The 21043-nt window shown below is 36.4% G+C and overlaps 1 protein-coding gene across 1 annotated transcript; it reads right to left on the reverse strand.

Annotated features, from left to right (window-relative positions):
• Nucleotides 1-3453: 3453 nt before the first annotated feature.
• GLYATL3 (glycine-N-acyltransferase like 3) lies at nucleotides 3454-18625 on the reverse strand. Its single transcript, XM_036768342.1, has 5 exons — nucleotides 18548-18625; nucleotides 14774-14881; nucleotides 12395-12521; nucleotides 8453-8576; nucleotides 3454-3868 (listed from the first exon to the last, which is right to left on the reverse strand). The coding sequence occupies exons 1-5, from the start codon at nucleotides 18623-18625 to the stop codon at nucleotides 3454-3456; spliced, it is 852 nt and encodes a 283-aa protein (XP_036624237.1).
• Nucleotides 18626-21043: the final 2418 nt, after the last annotated feature.

Consider the following 21043-nt stretch of genomic DNA (forward strand, 5'->3'; position numbering starts at 1 on the left):
TAGGCATGTCTTTTTTTTAAGTCTGATGACTCATATTTCTGATTCTCTAAACTTACTTTTTCTGTTCTTCAAAGGCTCCTCCTGGTACTTGGCTACCTTTCCCAACTGACACATTCAGGTTATTACAGCCTTCAGAACCCTATGAAGATTTGGCAGCTCCAAAAGTTAACAATGAGATCCATGAATTAATCTGTATGGCTGAGTCAATCTTATCAGATGCCAATGGTCGTTTTATCTATAGCTGCTTTAAAGCAAAAATGAATACACACAGACAGAATGTGAACTTGTACCTTTATTGTTAAATTCAAGAAATATTTATCGAGCACTTATTTTGTGTAAAGCAAGCTGGTAGGCACATCTCTTTTGAGTTAAACACACACAAACATCCAGAAACCCAGTAAGCCAGTAAGAGTAGCAAGATGGAGGGAAAAAAGTTAAAGAATATTAGCTCGACAATGAGGAGAGCTGGGTTCTAGCGCTTTCTGTGCTATAAGTATTTGATTTTGAGCAATTCACTCAAACTTTCTGGGTCCATTTACCCAGGGTTCAAGGGGTCAATTTTTTTTCCCCTAAGGTCACTTGACAATATAAAATTTATCGACTTAACGACTTCTAAAATTATATGAAAGGCAGAATGGTACAGTGAATGCTGTTTGATTTTGGACTAGGCATAGTGAACAGAGATCTGACGTTAGAGCTAGGAAAACTTGAGTTCAAGTTCAGTCTCTGAAAGATACTGGCTTTGCATGTATTTTTCCTGACTTTACTATGTGACACTGGGCAAATCATTTAACATTTCAGTGTTCCAGGCATCTTTGAGGTTAGGTTTCAAAGAAGGCATTGGCCTGCAACAGCAGAAGGAGTTTCTTTATCTGAGAGTTTTTATATCAGTGTAGTCACAAGTCTATTTCCTATCCCTTAAATTATACGGAAGTTGTCTTTATGAATATGTTCTATTAAGGAGTGGGGGCCATACAGTTGTGGGATTCAAATAAATTAACAACCAGTCTTCTGGCCCAATGACCATTTTTTAAAGTTTTGTATCCAATGCTGTGTTCATTTTATGCTTACAAAAAGAATCGCCACCACCTCCCTGTTCCTTCCCAGAAAAAGTCTCTTTTACAAACATTTAAAAATTAAAAACCAAATGAGGACAGGTTAATTTTGGTACAATTACTGAGCAACATAACTGTCATAATTAGAGTTGCGATATCCTATGCGGCACCCATATTATGACAGCTATGTTGCTCAGTAATTGTACCAAAATTAACCTGTCCTCATTTGGTTTTTAATTTTTAAATGTTTGTAAAAAAGGACTGTTTTTCTGGGAAGGGACAAGGAGCGGGTAATTCTTTTTGTAAGTATGAAATGGATGAACACAGCATTGGATACAAAACTCAAAAAAAAAGAGTAAGAAATGTAAATTTTTACCCACCTTAGAGAGAGCCCTGATTACAAGTGCCATTTTAACTGGTTCACCGAACTCAACATAAAATTAGGTATCACTTTGACTGAACCGGTGTGAACTGGCTGAATCCCACCTCTGGGGCCATACCCAAGATATACATATTATATATTTCTTAATAGAGTGTCCTTCACATATACCCTCTCAAATATTTATCTGTAAGGAAAGCAGTATGGCTCAGTAAAAAGAGTGCTAGATTGGGAGTCAGAGGACCTGGGTTCTTAAGATTATGGATCTAGAGTGGAAAGGGTCCCCAAAAGTCATTGAATCTAACACCTTAATTTTACCCATGAGAAAACCAAGATCTAAGAAGTTTAAATAACTTTCCCCATGTCTACAGGTAGTAAACATCAGAAAACAGACGTGAACTCAAATCATTTGATTCCACAGCCAAAGCTCTTTCCAACTTCCACTCTGCTACTTTACTACCTATGTGAACCTTGGGTATATATAAACCTCAGTTTTCTCATCTGTAAAATGAGAGGATTGGAATAGATGATCAATAAGGTCCCTTTTAGGTCCAAATCTATGAATTCATGTCCTGTTTTATTTAAATGTGACTTTGATCTAATCTGGGGACTGGGCTAAAAACCTTAAGACGTCACAGATACCAGCATAACTACTGAGATATTAAATTATGGTGGCTGTCAATAAAGTCTCCCTGCTAAGCATCATTATGAATCTTCTTAGTTTTGTTTCTCCTTCTTGAAATAGTTAAATTTATTGGATACCAATATGCCTTTCCTGCTTCCTAGTCAAGGGTAAAATATGCAATCATATTCACAGTTCCTATTCAGTAGCATGGCCATGCTGTTACAATTGTTTTATTGTTATCAAACAGAAGCCTGGAAAAGTTATTAAAAAAAAGATTCAGAGAGATTCAAAGCCAGTGGTTCTCAAGTGTTTCATTCTGCCACAGCTTCTTCCTATAATCTAAGGGTTTCAGTTCTTTGCACTTAGGACCAAGGACAGCTATAAACCTTGCCTTAGATCAGATAGGTTTCTACCTTTAAAGTTAACCAGTGGAGGGGTGGGGTAGACAGGTAGAAAGAGGGAAATGTGTCATAAAATAATAGAGAGATGCATAGTGATTGGCTTAGAAACAGTAACAGAAAGAGCCACTGTTTAGGATTTAAATAGCCCACACTATTATTCTATCACCCAAGGGGTGTAGATTATGAAAGGGGTGGGAAGGGTAGAAAAGGGAACAAGCATTAATTAAGTGCCTTCTATACACCAGGCACTGAGCTAAGTGCTTAACAAATTTCTCATTTGATCATCACAATAAACCTAGGAGACAGGTGCTATTATTATCCCTATTTTATTGTTGAGGAAACTGAGGCAGGCAGAAGTTAAGTGACTTGCCCAGAGTCACACAACCAGTATCTGAAGCTAGATCTGAACTCAGATCTTCCTGACTCCAGATCCAGCATTCTATTTATTGTCACTACCTAGCTCTTAGAAACGTAGGGATGAATCCTAATAAGATAAAGGGAAAGGAAAAGAAAAGGCTGAAGAGCTGAGTCAAAAGTGGGGAACAGAGGATGATTGGGGTTAATATGGGGGATCAATGTGTTAGAGAGCTGGGTCAGTAGCCTAGATTATAGCAACTGAGTTATAAACAAATGTTCATGTGTCAAGTCTTTTATCCTGAGATGCTAGGCTCTGTCATAAATGCTAAGGAAGGGCTGCTGACTCCCACATTAGCCTATCCCTGAAAGTGGAACATGGAATTGCCTGAGGTGAGTACCAAAAAATGGCAGACATATCCACTTTTTGGTAGTTCCTGACCACTTTAGTTACTTCCAAAGGAGCCTGGGAAGGAAAGAATCATGGTCTCCTAGATCTGATCCTTCATGTCTCTTCCAGGACAAGATTGGGACTCTCATATTTCCATTTCAATTCCTTATTCCCTGGCCATTAAGGAAGTATCAGGCAAGCAGAGAAATTAAGAAAGATTGTCAATTCTGCTTTAGAGATAGGTATGTCTAGATAGAGAAAGACCTAGGAGCAAGGATAAGTCTGTGAAAGCGGCAAGGCAAAAAATGAGCATTAAGGCTTTTGAGAAGAGTTATTGATGCTATGTTATCGTCTGAGACATTGCCTTGACTTGGGAAACCCCGGCTTTGGAGCTTCCTGGCCAATGTCACAGCCACTAGCCGGCTATAACCTTTCCTGCGGTGTTCTGGCAAGGTATAACCATGAATCATGGTGGCAAACTGATCTGTGATACCCCAGGAAAGTGGTTTGCCATTTTCATCTCGGACACACACACTAGGAAAGCAGTAGATGAGGTTGGCAAGATACTGGTGGCACTGTTCATTTCCACCCCGGGACCAAGTTCTGTTTAGCAGACCAGCTTCAGCAACACTCAGGTAAGACAGCCGAGGGAAAGACGGCACTCTAAAGGAAAAGGTGGCATGTTAGGTGGAATTCAGTCACAGATAGAAATTGTTTTGCCCATTTCCTTTTTGCCACACAAATTCACAGATAAAACCATTTTAGGTAAGAGTAGTAGGAAGCTAGTAAAGTGCTTAATCGATTTACAAGTAAATAGATTCTACAGTTCTCTGTGCCATCCCTTTGAGGCACTTCAAAAATTCTGATGATCAGTAAGTTTCTCCTTATACCTAATCTAAACCCTTTCTGCTTTAACATTAGCTCATTTATTATTTTTATTTTATTTTATTTTTAACTTATGGAATAAAACAAACATTTTCATAACATAGCACAATAAAAGAGATGATTGTACATGAAACTGCAAATCTGCTATGCACAACTTGCTATTCCTTTAAAACACACAACAAAATTATAATGTAAATTTCTTTTTTTTCTTCCCTCTCCCCCCCCCACCCTAGAAATGGTTACCATTAGACACAATGTGTGTGTGTGTGTGTGTGTGTGTGCGTGTGTGTAAAATTATTTTATACATAATTCTATTTATCAGTTCTTTCTCTGGATTCAGATATCACCTTTCTTCATAAGTCCTTTAGAGTTAATTTTGGTAATGCAATAGACAAAATAACTTATTTGCTCAAAGTCATTCTTAAAATAACATTGTTGTTACAGATGAAAATTAAGAACTGCTTACCATGCTATAGATAATACCCCTTTTTAGAATTTGAAGTCTTATCAAGTTCTGTCTTTGACACACCACATAAACTCTTGGTAGGATTTATATCGGTGGAGAGAGTTCACACACCAGGAATTCACCAAGCTGATGAAATCACAGATCTTCCACATAATTAAATACAATATTTTGCAAATTCTCTGTATCTCAATCTACATATCCCATAGCATTAAAAATAGAGAGAAAAAGTAGAAAGAACAGAATTTACACCAAAAAGCTAAATAATCACAATGGGATGGCCTGTACATAAATCCTAGGCAGGAAGACTGTCCTTAAGAACTCACAGAGAGAATATCAATAGAGTTATCATATGCCATACTGCACTAATAATAGCCAACATTTAGATGGCATATATTTTCTAATTCAAATGTACCTAGCTGTCCTATGATCTTTTTCTAAATAGGTTCCAGATTGGTAACTACAAAGCTGTCTCAGAGAAGAGGAAGGTCAATTGCCTTATAAGTAAGCAAATTCCACAGCTTTATGTGGCATCCCTTTTGGGCACCTTAAGTTCTTTTAACCATCAATAAGTTCCAGCCCTGCATTGCCAGCTTTCTTTCTAGTGTTAAAGATGACTTTATCAGTCAGTCAGCTGTCCAACTACTGAATAAGAAAACAATCTAGCTTTTGGCTTAATTTTAAAGGTATTGCCCATGAGGATGTGGTCAATTACCAAAAAAAAAAAAAAAAAAAGTTCTGTAGTTGTTGGATCAGTTGATCTTCCAGGTAGCAGCAATCAGGTGGGATGCCACATTCCAGTTTTTGTTTCTTTTGGTCAATGAACAGGACACTGAACAAATAATGAATGAGGTGGGTCAGTGGCCTAGTTATCAGAGTTAGGTGGTCTAACTCTTTATGCAGAAGGCTTCAGCTCCCAGGCCGTTGTCCAGTGTAAGATTAAAATAAGGTTGTGATTAATAGGACTTAATGACTATTGATGATAATATTCATAATAATATATTCCATATAAACCAAATAAAACAGGTGAGAACAAGATCATGATACAATGACCACTACTCACATTTAGAACTTAACCTTGGTTTCAAATTTTGTTTAAGCTTTTGTTATGCTAATGCCCAGAGCTGGAATTAGCATTTTTCATTCCCGGCAAGATTCACAAAATGCACTCTGTAAAGCAATATGGAATGTACCCTCAACCCCAACTTTTGAAGAGACAAATTCAGTGGAAGTTGTGCTGAGTGGAGCTGAGGTGGGACAGGAGCTTATCTGGGGTACAGCAGCCTCAGGAGAGAGGCATGTGGTAGCATTCTATTTAAACCAACTATTCTTAATAAACAAATGCTAAGCTAATACTTTCTTTTTTAAGAAAAATACTTTTGATTTTATTAAGCAAAGTACAAAAATGTTGTAAGATGTCTACATCTTTAAACATTATATCGACAATTGAACTGTCCCTTCATATGCATGTAAGATTTTTCTCTACTTCCACTCAGATCTGCACTTTCAATGTTCAATCAGAAATTTGTAATAGTCTTGTTTTCTGACAATATATTTTTTTAAAAAAGCAAAAAAACCCTAAACCCCCAAATTGTCTTTCCTCCTATGTTCTCCAACCTGCTAATTGTTTAGCTTTTGCTATGTTGAAAGGCAACAACCCCGAAAGTAGGTTGTTCCTTGGATTGCATATGCTTTCCAAGATCAATAAATATTTCTTGTCCTTCCCCAAGTACTTGCCATGTTTCTTTCTTCATCTTTTTTTCTGCTCATGTTGTTTATATCGTTCAGCCATTAATATAAGCTCATTTGGAATTTCCTCCAAAATATTGATTAATTCACCAGCTATTTTCCAACCATTCCCAGTAAGTAGGGTAATTGATTCCCCTGTATGCCCAGCCCTTCCAGTACGTCCTATTCCGTGGATGTAAATCCTTAATGCTCAGGTCACTGGATATATCATCATCAATAAGTTTTCTCCCTACAAAAATAATTACTTTTTCTTCAGGCTTCATTGAATCAAGGAAGGTATATATAAGAGCAGGCTCTTGTTCTGTGGTTGTTATTATTTTCTGCTTTACGGTATTCACAGCAGCAAGATCCAGGGTTCCAACATAAACGATCATTGGATCATATGAATATTTTTGTGAAAGTCGACATACAGCATCAGGCCAAGTGACATGGTCATAATAGTTTGTCTATATGGCCGTACATCTAATAAAATCTTCATTATTTGAGATTCAGACCCTACATCTAACATTTTAGCAGCATCATCCAGAACCAAATATGTGATGCTATTTGGGCTGATGGATTCATTCACTTGAAGATCATTGAGTCTACCACGGCTGGCAATGACAATATCTACACCCATAGTAGCATGTTCAATCTGACCTCTTCTGTCTCCACCACCATATATACGAATGCTTTTAGTTCCTTTATAGGTATATTTTTGACATTTACTCTTGACTTGTAGAACCAATTCTCTGGTTGGTGTCAGCACAAGCATTCTGGGCCCATCCCTTTTCTCCCTGGTTCTTTAGAGTGCAGATCAAGAAGTGTTAGTTATACTCAACGGAAACCATGCTTTTCTACTCTGTATAGGTGTAGGTCTTGTGAAACCTACTTTCTTTATATTAGCCATAACATCAGGATAATGATCAAACACATCTTCAATTGTACATACTGGATGGAGAATTACACATTTTTCATTTTCTCTTAAATCATCATACATTATATTATTGTTTTCTCCCCTCCATTTATCTACTTGTGTTTGAGACATTAATTTTGTCTTTGAAGATTCTGTGTAGAAAACTTTCTTAATTGGGGGAAGACCATCCCACTGTGTTTGAATGTAGTGGAGGTGGTCCTGTTTAATAGCCTCCCAGTCAATCAGTGGCCCTTTTTTCTCTGAGCCATTTTCATTACAGGATGATTTCAAAGTGTTTCCAGTTTTTGTGTCCTCTTTGGAAAACTTTTCTATTTTTCACTCATTCATTCATTCATTCATTCATTTATTGATTGGTTGCTTCATTCATTCATTTATTCATTTATTTATTTACTCATTTATTCATCCATCCATTAATTCATCTATCTATCTATCTATCCATTTTTCTATCTATACATCCATGCATCCATTTATTCACTCACTTATTTATTTATTTATTCATCCACTCATTTATTTATTTATTCATTGATTGATTGACTGATTCATTTATTTGTCTGTTCATTCATCTATCTATCTGTCTATCTATCTATCTATCTATCTATCTATCTATCTATCTATCCATTTATCTATTTCCTCTATCATTAACTTAGCAGATTCCTGGTTCTCCTTATTGCCATATATTCTGGTTTCTCACTCAAGATCCCTTTTAATTATCTGAATTTTAGAATCTGTTGATTCTTGAATTTCCATTATTTTTGCCCCACCCCAACCTATGACTGCCCCTACAGTGCAGCACTTGAGTTTAAAACAGAGCAGTGCTTCCCTGTAGCCGGAGCCTCTGACCCAGCACTCCAGGGCTCCGAGGGCCCTCCTCAGCTAATATTTTCTTTAGTTGACTTAAAACTTTTAAATTGGGTAAGGAGAATACAAGTGCAAAATAACATGATTTGAAGCTCACCATAGACAATGCAGAATCTATTCCTACTTAGTATCTAGGAAAAAATGAAGATCTTCTTTGTTGTATACTTTGAGCAAAAAAAAAATGCAATAGCCTTAATTCATTGACATCAACTTCACCCCTCCAAAAAGTCTTGAAAATTGCATTTCAGTTCTAGAACCAATTCCAGTAGCGAGTCTCTAATTATTCCCAGGGAAAGGTTTGGATATTTTGACCCCTGCTGCATATATTTTCTTAATGCTACTCTTCTCCCAAACTCAGAAAATTGACTTAACCTACCGAGAATTGACATCTGGCATAGGCAATGGAGAAAACTCAACTGCCTTAAAGGAAGTCAAATTTACATCCAACTGTTTCGAGTTTGCAACAGCCTTAGAAACTTCATATATTCCATCCTGGAGTCCTATGAAGAAAGAATATTTTTTTGAAAAAAGGTAATGAAAATGAGTGTTTTATTTTAGAAATAAAGGGAAATTGTTCATTCCAGAATTCTTATAATACTTAGAGTATTTAGCAACTAAATAATTTAGCAATATGCAGGGGACAGCTGGAAGTCAACTAGGCTTGAAGACTGGAAAAAAAAATCATTCAGCAGTGGCACGATTTGGAGTCAGAGAAACTCTTTTCATATCTCAGCTGAGGCATTTATTAGCTTCGTGACCTTATGTAAATCACTTTATGTCTATGCTGCATTTTCCTGATCTGTAAAACAAGTAGTCAATGACTTCTAACCTTTAAGGTTCCCTCTAGCTCTGCATCTGTCATTCTGTGAACGTAGTTTCAAGCTGTGGATCAGTCACATACTAGGGGAGAGGCCTCAAGTGTCAATCGACTTATCTGAGGCTCTGTTCCACCCCCCTCCTCCCGCAAGATGAAGATTGTCAGGATTTTCATCACTGGGTAGTTGTGAGGAATAAATTAGGTGATGTGTGACAGTCCTATGTATGTAGTAAAGTTCTATAAAAACATAAACTTGTTAGTTATATATTTGTTATGTTGTATCATTTTGCAGTCACGTCTGACTCTTTGTGACCCCATTTGGAGTTTTCTTGGCATAGATCCTGGAGCGGTTTCCCATTTTCTTCTCCAGCTCATTTTACAGATGAGGAAACTGAGGCAAATTGGGTTAAGCGACTTGCCCAGGGTCACACAGCTAGTATCTGAGGCCTGATTTGAATTCAGGAAGATGAATCTTCCTGACTCCAGGTTTGGCACTCAATCCACTGTGCCACCTAGGTAGTCTTTTATTCTAATTAATGTCTATAGTGTATGTGATTTCCTTTTTATTTACATTTTCTTTTCTGATATGAATTTAACAATCATCAACAAACATATCAACTTACAAAGAACAAAAATGAGGATTACATGTGAAATTATTACATTTTTAAGGTATATTATTAAATTTAACAAGGAAGTAATAAATTTGCTCTGTTTGTTAAGCATGATTTTCAAGATAGCGTTGTAAGCCCCTTGAGTTAAGAGCTATTATTATCTCACCCATTTTACAGATGGGTAAACTAAGGCCCAGAGAATATAAATGACTTGCCCAAGGTCATGCAGACAGTAACTGTCTAATAGAGGATTTAAGTCTCAGTCTTTCTGAGTTCAAATCTAATGCTTTATGGGGTATGAAGGTGTCTTATAGCAATAGAGGTTAGTGTGTCGCACACATTGTCTCTTTTTTTAGAGACATACACACACATCTGGATAGATAGATATCTGACCTGGTCCCCACAAGAGAACACAATACTTTCAAAGAATGACTTCCAAGAGATAAATGTGGCAACAACAAATAAGAACTCACATTTGAATAATACTTCTAAGATTTACAAAGCATTGTTCTCACAACAAACCTGTAACCGTAAGTAATCTAAATTTTCTTATTCCCATCTTACAGGTGAGAAACCTGACACTCTGAAAGGTTCAATGACTTGATCTCTGTTGTTCAGTCATAATTAGTAAGTTCGCAAGATGGGATCTGAATCCCATGACTCCTGAATAAAGTCTATCATTTCACATGCTGTGAAAAGCTGCTTCCTTAAAACAGATTGGTCTTTGGTACAGACGCATTCTTCCCTTTTTTCTTTCTTTTCCTTTTTGTTATGAACTTAGCAACAATTTCAATATACCAAGGACAGCAAAGGATGAGGATTGCAGGTGAAACCACAATATTCTGTTATGCAGTTTGTCTTAAACAAAAGTGTATATTAAATTTAGCAAAGCAAAAGAAAAATTGCCATTTGTGTCCCTTTCTGAAATTTTGGACTTTTTAAAAAATGTGTTTGGTACTGTGTTTGTGAATTTTTCCTTTCTTTTCTCTTCCTTCCTCCTTTCTTTTCTCTTCCTTCCTCCTTCCTTCCTTCTTTCCTTCCTTTCTCTCTTTCTTTCTTTCTTTCTTTCTTTCTCTTTCTTTCTTTCTTTTTCTTTCTTTCTTTCTTTCTTTCTTTCTTTCTTTCTTCTTTCTTCTTTCTTTCTTCCTTCCTTCCTTCCTTCCTTCCTTTCTTTCTTTTTCTTTCTCTCTCTTTCTCTTTCTTTCTTTCTTTTTCTTTCTTTCTTTCTTCTTTCTTCCTTTCTTCCTTCCTTTCTTTTTTTTCTTTCTCTCTCTTTCTCTTTCTTTCTTTCTTTCATCTGTCTTTCTTCCTTCCTTCCTTTCTTCCTTCCTTTCTTCCTTCCCTCCTTCCTTCCTTCCTTCCTTCCTTTCTTCATTACCTACTACCTTGCCCTCCCCTGGCTCTATTGTAACAACTAAGTATAGTCAGGCAAAAGAATATTTGAAAGTATGTACCTCATTCTATACTTCTAAATCTCCCACTTCTCTGCCAGGACTACCACCGTTTTCACGAAGGTAGAATGAAGAACAAGAGGTCCTGATGGTTGAAGCAGGGGATGGAAATTAGCTTTAACAGTTTATAAAAATCCTTCTTATATTTTGTTTCTTTCATTTGCAAATATACCCTTTTCTTTTCCACCTAGCAAGCCACATCTTATGGAAAAATATTTGGGGAAAATGGAGGGGGTGAAGTTTGAAAAGGCAACAAATCCATCATGTCTGAAAGTGTATGCGATATTCCACACATATTCCCCAACCCATGGAAGAAAGGAAAGGAGATGCAATCCGCTCCACATTTTTAACCAAGGTCAAGCTTAGTCATTATAATTACACAGTGTTTAGGGTTTTTCTCCCCTTCCATTTATACCCTTGTAACCATTGTATATATTGTTTTGCTGCATCATTTCACATGTCCTTTTAGTCTTCTCTCAATGCTTCATATACATCATTTCTTGCAGTGTAGTAACATTCCTTTATATTTATTCATGTACTACAATTTGTTTAGCTATTCCCCAAATCAATGGGTATATACTTTGTTTTTATTTCTTTGTGACTTTGAAAAGTGATGCCATTAATATTTCTGTGTATATGGAACCTTGTTTTGTGCCTTTGACCTTTTAAAGGTATCTTCCTAGCAATGTCATGTCTGGGTCATTTATTTTATTTTTTCACAATTCCAAATTGTTTCCCAAAATGGTTGGACTAGGTTCACAGTTCCACCAACAATGAAATCTGATTACATTTCTCTAAGCAAATGATCATTCTGTGAATCCTGTGACTAGGAAACAAGAACAGAAGGGAAAAAAGAAGATACATTGGTAAGGATGAGTTGGGCTAATGCAAATTTGGGGAACCAAAGATTTTTCATAGGCTTAATGATTTCTAAAAAGCAACTTACAGGGCAAATAATTTTAAAATGGACATAAACAAGTACCAAAGCTACAATAATTTGTTCTGCCATGTTGAGAGGAGAGAGATGGTGGATCTTGTAATCAAAGAATGGGAATGCCATTATCACCTCTTTCTAGTTGTAGAAAAATATAAAACTTACCTGTTGGGAATCTCATTTCAAGATACTGAGAAGAAGTGGGACTGTGTACAGCAGGATGTGAAAGGAATAATATTACATGCTTTTGATAGCACCTATGGAAATCTGTAACATGCTATTAAAATTCCTTCCATTAAAAGGAATTCCAATTAGAAGGGTCTTTTTGCCATAAGAGCCAACTCTTCATATCATATAACAAAGAAACAAACTTTTAAAAAACAAATATTGACACCCCCCACCCCCCACCAAAAACCAAACCAAAACAAAAAGCAAAAAAACAGAGCCATGAGTAGAAGGGGGAAAATTTCTGAGTCCATAACTCTTTTGACATACTTGACTTCACCTTGTATCTGAAAGACTTGCTCCCAGTTGATCACATCAGGTTCCTCTAGAAGCTTACGATAAGCCCTGAAATCCTTATAGAAGACTGCATAAGCATTGGTATAATGGTCCAGGTCATCTGTCTTAGCCTAGGAAGAAGTATATAGTCATGAAATTAACAAAAGCCTATAAGAGATCTAAATCTTGAAGGTCTGCATCCTGCTTCTTTTACAAATTTTAAAAAAGAATATCTCCTTTATAGCAGTTACTTCCATAATGTATTATAGATGTATGTATGTAAGGCACTAGACTCATCTTCTTGAGTTCAAATCTGGCCTCAGATACTTATTAGCTATGTGACCCTGGACAAGTCACTTAACCCTGTTTGCCTCAGTTCCTCATCTACAAAATGAGATGGAGAAGGAAATGGCAAACTACTACAGTATCTTTGCCAAGAAAACTCCAAATAGGGTTACAGAGAGACAGACATGACTGAAAAACAACTGAACTGAATTTGTATAATATGTATGGTTATATTTGGATGTTTATATATATATATATATATAGATGCATATGGGTATAGGTGAAGATATGCATGTATCTATTTGTGTATGTATGGAGATGAATACATATATACACATTTATATGTATCTATATGAATATGGGTATGTGTGTATGTCTGTGTGTGTGTGTGTGTGTGTGTGTGTGTGTGTAAAACAGTCACTTAATCTCTCAGTTCTCTAGGTAGTTCTCTTAATTCTAAATTGCAGAGAAAGTTCCAATAAATGAAATGGCTATCATACAAAATTACACATAACTCACAGCCCTTCACTTTTAACAAACTGGTTATCCTCTATTATTACATTGAACCATAAGTAGGCATTCTGGGGCCCTGGTCAAAGTAGTGTGTAGAGGTTGGGGATGAGATGGGGAAGAGAAGGAGGAAGAGGACAGACAGTATCACCTTGAAGAAATTTCCCATTTCTTTTATAGATCCAAGTTTTCTCCCTGAAACAAAGGCCCATTCTATTAACACTGATATTCTTCCGGTGATGTATGACTACAAAGAAACCCCATGGGTACTCTTGCCTGCATTTTGCAGATGAGAAAACTGAAGCTCAGAGAGGTTAAGTGATTTGTCCAGGGTCACACATCAAATAAGTGTCAGAGTGGTGGAACCCTTTACAGCCAATGGACAGGAAAGTTTTCACTTGGAGGAAGTATCTCAGATGTGGCATTGGTACAATGAGTTTCCTCACCTAGAGGGTCCCTATACCAATAAAATCTAAAGTCCAGTCCCTATTCCCATTTAATTTTATGATCCAGAACTGTGAAATTCCTCTCTCTGATCATGACAAATTAGCCTTTCATCTTTCCTTCTGCCTCACTCCCCTTGAGCCTATTTTTCTTTTCATTCTAATCTCCATGTGCTCCATCCCTCCCTGTTCTCCCAGTCCATCATTTTTACTCTGCTCTCCTGCCCCTCCAGTTGCAATCTTCACCCTGTAGTTAACCAATTCAACTATACACTGTCCTCTCTCCTTGAATCCCTTGCCCGCTTGTCTTATGGCTGACCACATCTTGCCAAATTGCAACCTTGGGTTATCTCCCACAGACTATGTTCTCTGATTCTACTCCTGCACTGTTGAATGTATGCTGGGGAAAGTCACACAGGTGAAAAGTCCTATATTGCTAAACTAATTAGCATATTAATAATGTAGTTCTAGTAACATAGCTATAAATAGGGTGGGTCAACTGGGACTCTTCCCCAGGGCACCACATCTGAGATACTTCCTCCAAGTGAAAATGTTCCCATCCATTGGCCCTAAAGGGTTCTGCCGCTCTTACAGGGTCTATTTTTTTCAGCTGCCTCTTTTTGTGGGTTACGATTCTAGGGTCACAGACCATGCCAGGAGGAGGATTAGAGCTTGACTCTCATCAGTCTTCCCACCCAATTACACCTGGCTAGAGCAGAACGTCTCCTGTCTTTTCCCCACCTCATCCCCAACCTCTACACACTTGTTTGACCAGGGTCCCTACTTATGGTTCAGAGTAATAATGGAGGATGACCAGTTTGATAAAAGCGAAGCGGTGTTAGTTATGTATGATAACCATTCCACTTAACAGTATATAAAATAGGGGCAGCTAGGTGTGCAGTGAGTAGAGCATAGGCCCTGGAGTGAGGAGGACCTGAGTTCAAATTCGGCCTCAGACACTTGACACATGTACTAGCTGTGTGAGGAAGTCACTTAACCCCAATTGCCCGGCAAAAAAAAAATGTTTTAAAGTATATAAAATTACCCTGGCCACTGCCTCTGTTCCTTTCTAACCCCATTATTCCACTCCTTCTCTGCTCTCTGAATAATATAGTTTTAAACTAATTTTCAATACCAGTAGATACCTGTTTCTGCCTCCGAGTGATAACAGTTTTGAAGTCTGGCCACGAATCTACTACCACTTCCTTCTGAAAGGGATTTCCACGATTCATGTTCATTACTGCTCCATAAACCTGAGCCAACAAAACCAGAGAATAAGGTAAATAAAAATCCAAACATTAACGGCTTCCGTTGAGGTAATATTCTTCACATGATTTTCTTTACTTCATATCCTACTGAGCAATGATATCACTGAGATAACCAGGAGAAAAATGAAAAGGAAATGAATTCTCCTGCTTTCTTTGGCCATTTTCTTAGTTTCTCCTCTTCCTCGCCCCTCCCTGCCAAAAAAAAAGAAGGTGCCAGATCTATGTAATCCTATGTGCTCCACCCAGATTTCAACAAATCAATAAACTTTTATTGAATCCCTTCTATGTTCCAAGTACTAGTCTGGGTGTTGAGGATACAAATACAAAAACAAAACAAACAAACTAAAAAAAACACTTGAAATAGTGTCTATCCTCAAGTATCCTATAGTATATTGTAGGAGATAACATGTACATATATAAATATATACAGAATAAATGCAAAATAGTTTAGGGAGGATACTAGCAGTAGGAAGATAAAGAAAAGCTTCATATAGAAGTTGGTGCTTGTTATGGCTGAGTCATAAAGTATAATACAGTAATGCCAAACACCCTCATGATAGGACTTGATACCTAAGATTTAATGAGAATTATCAAATATAAATACATCTTTATCATCCAATTGGGACTGTCAAGTAAAGTGGGAGCATGGTGTAAGGAAAAATTCCACTGGACTTGGAATGAGGACAGATGTGGGCTCAGTTCCTCCTTCTGAAACTTATTCGATGTGTGACCCTGGACAAATCACTTAACCTCTTTGAGCTTCAGTTTTCTCATCTGCAAGATGGGGGCAAGAGTTCCCATAGGGGCTTCTTTGTAGTCATATATCACTGGAAGAATATTGGTATTAACGGGATGGGGCTTTGTTTCAGGGAAAAAACTTAGATCCATAAAAGAAATGGGAAATTTCTCCGAGGGGATCCTGTCTGTTCTCTTCCTCCTTCTCTTCAATTTTGGGATGCATCATGGAATATTATAATCTCTGAAGAGCTGAGGTTGAATAGTGCCCAAAGGGCAGTAGAGAGGCTTATGATGGGCGTGTACTGGCTACACACCTTACAAATGATACATAGGAGAAATGATAGATAGGAGGTCATCAAAGAAATACGTTACTGAAATAAAAACAATTCATTGATTACATAAGGAGAGCAAGACATGGCTGATGAGCAACCTAAGTGCTCCATTTGTATTCACACAGTGTTGAGGATTTTATAAAGGTCTATAACCCATCCTCCTCTTCCTTTAAGAAGCAGCTCAAGTGCCATCTTCTCCATGAAACAAACCATTCCTAATCCCCCAATTGCTAAGGCTGTCCTTCCTAAACTGCCTTTTTGTTTTTTAGTACTGTGTACATATTTGCATTTACTCACTTCATCATTCACTTGGCAGCTAGATGACCCAGCGGATAGAGCATGGAATTTGTAGCGAGGAAGACCTCAGTTAAAATCCTGCTTCTGACACATACTGGTTGTTTAACACTGGGCAAGTCACTTAACCTCTGTTTGCCTCAGTGTTCTTTTCTGTTAAGTGGGAAGAATAATAGTATCTATCTCACCAAGGTTGTTGTAAGGATCAAAGGTGATAATATATTTAAAACACTTTACAAACCTCAAAGCACTATATAAATCCTACTAGCTATTATTTAGTAACAATTCATGCTTTATTTTTCAATATTCTTTTTGTACTCTCCTATTTGAATGTTATAGCTTTGGTATTAGGGGTTATTTCATTCTTTATACTTGGGGCTGGATACTGACAGGCCCAAGTTTGAGCCCTACCTCTGACACTTGCAAGCTGTGTGACCTTGGGCAAATCATTTAACCTCTCTAGGGTTTGATCTCCTCTTCTGTAAAATGAGAGGTTCAGACTAGATGAAGGCTAAAGTCCTTTCCAGCTCTAAATCTGTGATCTTTTCTTTTATTACTACTCTCATTAAGTCCATTTCACTGAGGAAGCCTTCCAAACTTGAAATGATTTTTATTAATAAACTAGTGATGTGAATCTACTTTAAATCCACGTGATTCTAGGAGGCTGGAAATGTCATCTGTATCAAGCAGAATAATAAACTAAGCCATTCAATAAATATCACAATACTAACTTATATTTTACAAAATCATAAGATTGCTGGAAGAGAAGTTGGAAGAGACTCAGAGGGCATTTGGACTAAGCCCTTCCAGAGACAAGAATCCTAAAACATCCACAGCAAGAGGTCATCCAGTCTTTACTCGAACATATCCAGGTGGTGAGGTACTCTTTACCATTGTGACGAATCAGTCCATTGAATTCTTTGTTACTAAGTTTTTCATTATATGGAGCTAAAAGCTTCTCTCTTTTACTCTTTATTTTCTCCTATTTAACATAGTTTTCTTTCTGTTTCAAATGATGAATTAAGAGTTCTGAAGTTAAAAGTGTAACACCTCTTTCAGAACTCAGTTTCAGACAAAAAAGTGACTGGACTCAGAATAGTTAGTAGTATAGTAGTTACTAACTACTATACTACTATAATTATACTATTACAAATGATGAGCACTACTACTACTACTATACTAACTAACCTACTAACTACTAAATGTTTTTTGTTGTTGTTCAGTCATTTAAATTGTGTCAGACTCTGTCACCCCATTTGGGGTTTTCTTGGCAAAAATATTGGAGTGGTTTTCCATTTCCTCTCTTACAGCTGAGGAAACTAAGGCAAACAGGATTAAGTGACTTGCCAAAGTCACACAGGTAGTAACTGTCTAGGGATGGATTTGAACTCAGGAAAATGAGTCTTCCTAATTCCAAGCCCGGCACTTTATCCTCTGTACCATCTAACCACCCACTAAATATTTACCTCACCTATAGGCTCTTTGAGAGCAGGAATCATGGTTTATCTAAACCTACCTCTCCTAGCAACTAAAAAACATCATGCTCTTAAATGTTTAATGCTTTTCTTTAATAAATGTCTATTTTTATTAGTTAATCAGTTAAACATATTAGAACCACAACAAGAGTCCTTGACAAAATGAGGACAGGAGAAATCTTGTTCTATGTCTATATGTATATATAATAATATTTTTTGAGAGGCAACATGGCATAACCTAGATTCAAGACCTACCTTTGAAAGATACTGGCTAAGTGACTCTGGGCAAATTACTTGATGTCTCAGTTTTCTAGACTCTTTAAGATTATAAGTTATAGACTAGGTACTGACTTGCATTGGTAGAAGTTTCCTCACTTGGGGGTTTCCTATAAGCATAGTCTCTATCTACTAATAGTAATATACAAAGGTGGCTATTTAATCAACATTTATACAATTTTACCAATTATATTTTTGCTAGAAAATGCATTTGCAACTAGGTCAAATGATAAATGTTCTGAAAGATAATTCATGGAATAAGTTGGTCTTTTGGGCCATTGTCATCCTGCTGATAGCTACTCAAATTACATATATGGTGCCAAGAAAACTAACAAGCCTAGAAAACTCAAAACCATAGCAAATATCATGCATGCATTATCTAATTGGACTCTTCATGAACCTGTACATAATCAAGGCAGATAGCTTCATTTTCAAATGAAGAAAATGAGGTCCACATAGAGTCACACAGTAGCATGTTCTTGCAGGCATCTGGCATGGCTACTTCTTACCAAAAAAAAAGACTAAGTATATGGTACCTTGAGTGATTCAGGAAAGTTACTTTTCAGCATTTGCTCTAGCATCTGGAGTTTGGTGGAACAATTGAGCAGAATCATCTTCTCCAGAACTCTTAGGAACAAAATAGCATTTAATAAAAAACAAAGACAAAAACATGAAGATTTACTTTCAGACTTTGACTTTAAAAATTAATAGTATTTTATTTTTCTTAATTATATGTAAAGACATTTTTAGCATTCATTTTTACAAAATTTTGAATTACATTTCCCCCCCCTTTTTCTCTCCCTTCACCCTCTTCCTAAAATGTCAAGCAATTTGGTGTTATATATGCTCAATCATGTAAAATATATTTCCAAATTAGTCACAGTTGTGAAAGAAGAAACAGACCAAATGAAAAAACACAAAAAAATAAAGAAAATGAAAATAGTATGCTTCGGTCTGCTTTCAGAATGCATCCGTTCTTCCTCTGGATGAGAATAGCATTTTCCATCATTAGTCCTTTGTAATTGTCTTGGATCATTCTATTGCTGAGAAGAGCTAAGTCATTCATAGTTGATTATCAAAATATGCTGCTGTTACTGTTTCCTTGGTTCTACTCACTTCACTTTGTGCTTGTTCATACAGTTCTTTTAAAGTTTTTCTGAACTCTGCCTGATCATCATTTCTTACAATAGTATTCCATTATATTCATATACCACAACTTGTTCAGCCATTCCCCAATTGATTGGCATCCCCTCAGTTTTCAATTTTTTGCCACCACAAAAAGAACTGCTATAAATATTTTTGTACATCTAGGTTCCTTTTTTCTTTTTTTATGATCCCTTTGAGATACAGACCTACCAGTGGTATTGCTGGATCAAAGGGTATGAACAGTTTGGTTGCCTTTTGGGCATAGTTTCAAATTGGATCAGTGCATTAGTGTTCCAATTTTCCCAAATCTTCTCCAATATTTATCATTTTCCTTTTTTGTCATATTAGCTAATCTGATAGGTGTGAGGTGGTACTTCAGAGCTGTTTTAAATTTGCATTTCTCTAATCAAAAGTGATTTAGAGTATTTTTTCATATGACAATAGCTTATTTTCTTCATCTGAAAACTGCCTATTTATATCCTTTAACCATTTATCATTTGGTGAATGACTTGGATTCTTATAAATTTGACTCAGTTCTCTATAGATTGGAGAAATGAGGCCTTTATCAGAGATACTTGCTGTAAAGATTGTTTCCCATCTTTCTGCTTTCCTTTTAATCTTGGCTGCATTGGTTTTGTTTGTGCAAAACCTTTTAAATTTAGTATAATCAAAATGATCTATTTTATACTTTATAATGCTCTTTATCTCTTGTTTGGTCATAAATGCTTCTCTTCCCCATAGATCTGACAGGGAGACAATTCCTTGCTTTTCTAATTTGCTTATGGGATCACCCTTTATGTCTAAAGCATGTACCCTTTTTGACCTTATCTTGGAATATGGTATAAGATGTTGGTCTATACCTAGTTTATGCCATATTGTTTTCTAGTTTTCCCAGAAGTTTATGTCAAATAGTGAGTTCCTTTCCTAGAGGCTGGAATCTTTGGGTTTATCAAACACTAGGTTACTATGGTCCTTTACTCTTGTGTCTTGTGTATCTAATCCATTCCACTGATTTACCTTTCTATTTCTTAGCTAGTACCAGATAGTTTTGATAATTGTTGCTTTATAATATAGTTTGAGATAGGGTATGGTTAGACCACCTTCCTTTACATTTTTCCCCCATTAATTCCCTTGATGTCCTTGACCTTTTGTTCTTCCAGATGAATTTTATTATTTTTTCCTAGCTCTATCAAATAATTATTTGGTAGTCTGATTGGTATGGCACTGAATAAGTAAATTACTTTGAGCATAATTATCATTTTTATTATATTAGCTCAGCCTACCCACTAGCAATTGGCATTTTCCCAATTGTTTAGATCTGACTTTATCTATGTGAAAAATGTTTTGTAATTGTGCTCATATAGTTCCTGCGTTTGCCTTGGAAGGTAGATTTCCAAGTATTTTATATCATTTACGTTGCATTAATGGCTTGCTTAATTTCTTTTTCTAAGACAGGGTTATTTATGCATTCTCTTTCCTCATCTGTTAATGAGTCATTTGTACTTTCATAAATATTCATCTATTTTGCTCAGATTATCAGATTTATTGGCATATAATTGACCACAAAATTTCCAAATGATTGCTTTAATTTCTTCTTCATTGGTGGTGATTTCACCTTTTTCATTTTTGATCCTGGATATTTAGTTTTCTTCTTTCTTTCTTTTTTAAACCAAATTAACCAATGGCTTATCTATCTCATTGTGTTTTTTTTTCATGAAACCAGCTCCTAGTTTTATTTATTAGCTCAATAGTTTTCTTACTTTCAATTTTACTAATTTCACCTTTGGTTTTCAGGATTTCCAATTTGGTGCTCAATTGGGGATTTAATTTTTTTTCTAGTTTTTTTTTTTTTCCTAGTTGTACACCCAATTTATCAATCTGCTCTT

Source organism: Trichosurus vulpecula, chromosome 7, assembly GCF_011100635.1.
Source record: "Trichosurus vulpecula isolate mTriVul1 chromosome 7, mTriVul1.pri, whole genome shotgun sequence".
NCBI classification, from domain to species: Eukaryota; Metazoa; Chordata; class Mammalia; order Diprotodontia; family Phalangeridae; genus Trichosurus; species Trichosurus vulpecula.